Source organism: Nanorana parkeri, unplaced genomic scaffold, assembly GCF_000935625.1.
Source record: "Nanorana parkeri isolate BGI_ZX_2015 unplaced genomic scaffold, ASM93562v1 scaffold5210, whole genome shotgun sequence".
Classification (NCBI taxonomy): domain Eukaryota; kingdom Metazoa; phylum Chordata; class Amphibia; order Anura; family Dicroglossidae; genus Nanorana; species Nanorana parkeri.
In genome coordinates, this window is record NW_017311470.1 from 2,923 (window position 1) to 6,239 (window position 3,317).

At 58.4% G+C, this 3,317-nt stretch overlaps 1 protein-coding gene across 1 annotated transcript in view; it reads right to left on the reverse strand.

Annotated features, from left to right (window-relative positions):
* Positions 1-2,670, reverse strand: part of LOC108804112 (sorting nexin-19-like) — a 5,568-nt gene extending 2,898 nt beyond the window's left edge. The window contains exons 1-2 of the mRNA XM_018575873.1: positions 2,481-2,670; positions 72-1,457 (exon numbers count right to left, since the gene is read on the reverse strand). Coding sequence (XP_018431375.1) covers positions 72-1,449 — 1,378 coding nt within the window. The 5' untranslated portion in view covers positions 1,450-1,457; positions 2,481-2,670. The remainder of the gene's footprint in view (positions 1-71; positions 1,458-2,480) is intronic.
* Between the last annotated feature and the right edge of the window lie 647 nt (positions 2,671-3,317).

The following is a 3,317-nucleotide window of genomic DNA, read 5'->3' on the forward strand; positions in this document are numbered from 1 at the left end:
GGTAGAGGAAGACGTGACGTGGGGGGAGGAGCCGGTAGGGGAAGACGTGACGTGGGGGGAGGAGCCGGTAGGGGAAGACGCGATGAGGGGGGAACCATCCATTGGACTGCAGCCATCTTTGTTGTTGGGCAGAGAAGTGAATTCTGATTGGAGGGCAGAGGACTCGATGAGGATCTCTGGACGGGGCGGGGTTACTGACATAAGGGGCGGGCAGCTTTCTTCACACAGACCACTCATGGTCTCATTGTAAGGAGGGGCCCCGGGGCTCTCGGCCGGGGTCAGGGAATCTAGGCCGCAGTCAGATAGGAGATCCTCGGTGGAGTTCATTAGAGGGCGCTCCAGTTCTCGCCCCAGATCGGACATGGGGGACTCGGGTTCGGACTCCTCGCACAGGAAGAACGGGCTGTTGGGATTGGGCGGCATCAGGTACTGAATGGGGAAAACATCGACCTTCTCTTTACAGGACTCCTCCCCCCCATCCGGCACCTCCTCCGGCTCCACCTCCACGCTATCGACCACCGGGAAGCCAGAGATCTGAGATGACGGAGGAGAAGGCAGGATGAACTGAGGAGGCGGATCTGGGCCTAGTGGGAGGGACTTGGGAATGGAGGGCGGAGCCAGACTCTCATACTTCTCTTCCTCCATTTTGAGCAGAGTCTTGGAGAAGATGTTGGTCAGGACGATGTTGATCCAGTCCGGGTCAGACATCCTCCCGACGAGCGGCAGGACCACATTACAGGCGATGAGCTCCACCACGAGGTGCCTCCCGGTGCGCGTGTCTAGCTGGGGTCTGGGGACCAGTTCTGACAGTAGGAGCTCCACCAACCACCGGGCGTGGTTGACTTCCTGGGCGGAGCCAGACAGAGCTGGGTGGGTGGGGCTGAGCTCCTGGTAGGCCTCCCACAGCAGTGACTCCCTCTCGTACGGCTCAGTGACACCCTGGGCCCGGGCCTTTGCCCACTTGTAGCATTGCAGGTGACACCCGGCCAGGACCAGCAACTTCCTGGTCAGCTGTTCCCGGTCAGCAGAGCGCAGACGCCTCTTCAGCTCCATCCCCAGGTCCCACATGACCCCTCTGACCTCATCCTCAAAGGCCGTCCGGGGGCTCAGGCGGCGGTACCATGACGACACAAAGTCCTGGACGATCTTCTGGATGGTCAGTCGGATCTCCTTGTCCAGCTGGTCCTCGGCATCGGCGGACCGCGTGCTGCGCTCCAGGGCGATGAACCGCTCGAGGTGGATGGAGGTGGAGCTGCCGAGGATGAACTGGGGACCCAGCCAGGCTCCCGCCGCCGCCATGATGGCTGAGAAGAGGAGGAGGAGCCAAACATTGACCAGAAGGTGGACCAGGAGCAGCCAGGCGAGGAGCGCACCCACAGACAGGAGCTTCCACCTCTTCATTTGGGGGTCCTTCGGGGGGGCCACAGCCTCGGACACGACACCCGCCATGGCGACAACTGTAGAGGGAAGACGGACAGTCGGGTGACTACATAACACAGAGCCAATCAGAATTGGGGGAATACCAACAAAAGGAGGAGTCTCTGAGAAGGGGTGGGGCTTCTGGGCAATGCAGCTCAGTGAGAGGAAGGGGTGGGGCTTCTATTCAATGCAGCTCAGTGAGAGGAAGGGGCGGGGCTTCTATGCAATGCAGCTCAGTGTGAGGAAGTGGTGGGGCTTCTGGGGAAGGGAGGCTTCTGGGCAATGCAGCTCAGTGAGAGGAAGGGGTGGGGCTTCTGGGCAATGCAGCTCAGTGAGAGGAAGTGGTGGGGCTTCTGGGCAATGCAGCTCAGTGAGAGGAAGGGGTGGGGCTTCTATTCAATGCAGCTCAGTGAGAGGAAGGGGTGGGGCTTCTGGGCAATGCAGCTCAGTGGGAGGAAGGGGTGGGGCTTCTATTCAATGCAGCTCAGTGGGAGGAAGGGGTGGGGCTTGTGGGCAATGCAGCTTAGTGGGAGGAAGGGGTGGGGCTTGTGGGCAATGCAGCTCAGTGAGAGGAAGGGGTGCGTCTTCAGGGTGGAGCCTAATGTAATGATATGCAGAGTTGACACCACCCTGGGAGGAGGGCTCCTCATCTGCTGTTCATATTTATCTGTGACTCCACTGGAGAGATTTCCCATTTCCTCTACTGGTGACACCATTACACCCTGGCACATTGGGTGTCACCGGAACAGGAAGTGAGGGGACAGCTCTCCGATGGAGTCATAAACTCCGCCCTCCTCCTTTGGGAACAGCAGCAATGGACTTGGAGAGGAATATGGTGTCCGTCTCTCTCGGCTCTGGTCAGGACATCCTCCATGTAGATGTGGAATTCTGCACTCGGCATTGTCAGGGTGACACACAAGGCTCACCTCCAGAATATCCGTTCTGAATGGAGCTCACCCTATTGGGGGGCCCGGGGAGGGGGTGATGTGGGTTTCCAGTGTTAGGTGTGCTGTACCTCTGAGGAACTACAACTCCCAGCATGCATGTCACACACGGCTCACCTGTCACTGCTGACGTCACATCTCTGGGGGATCGATTCTTTGGATGTAGCAGGTTGTCTCCCTCCTCATGCTGCAGCCGGTCTCTCTCGGGTGTCTCACCTTGCAGTGGGCGGATCCCGCACTATCTCCGGCTGTCACCCTAGTTCCGCCCTTAACCCGCCTCCTCACGGAACTGCGGTCACGTGAACTCCGCTTCCTCTGATTGGCTCCTCAGTGTATGTATCGGCGCTGCTGATCAGTGAGAGATCTGGACAGAGCGCCGCCTCGTTTCCTGCCCCCCACACTGCCCACTGGCGGCCGGAGGGCGACACTGCACCCTCTATACGTCACACCTCACAAAAGAGGATCTGTCACCTGGCTGAAGAGGATCTGTCACCTGACTGAAGAGGATCTGTCACCTGACTGAAGAGGATCTGTCACCTGGCTGAACCTGTCAGCAAATTGGAGAGGATCTGTCACCTGACTGATAAGGACCTGTCACCTGACTGATAAGGACCTGTCACCTGACTGCACTCTGCTGTACTGGCCACTCCCAGGGTTTCACCTCAGACCTCAGCTCTGTCCAGAGGTTTCGGCTGCCTCTGGGTCCCGAGTCCTCCGGAGCTCTCCTTTAGTAAATGACATCATATGAGTGTTTCCTGCAGTGGATGGAGGATGGGGATTACAGGGAACACAGAGGACAGGGATGTGTGTAATTGTGATTCCGGAGCTGACGGACTAAGATGACCTGTGACACCTCACAGAGATCACAGCACTCCCCCGACAATGTCTTCATCTGCTTTCTTCTCCAGAAGGACAGCGCCATATTTGTCCTTGCATCATCCAGGGTGCCTGCTT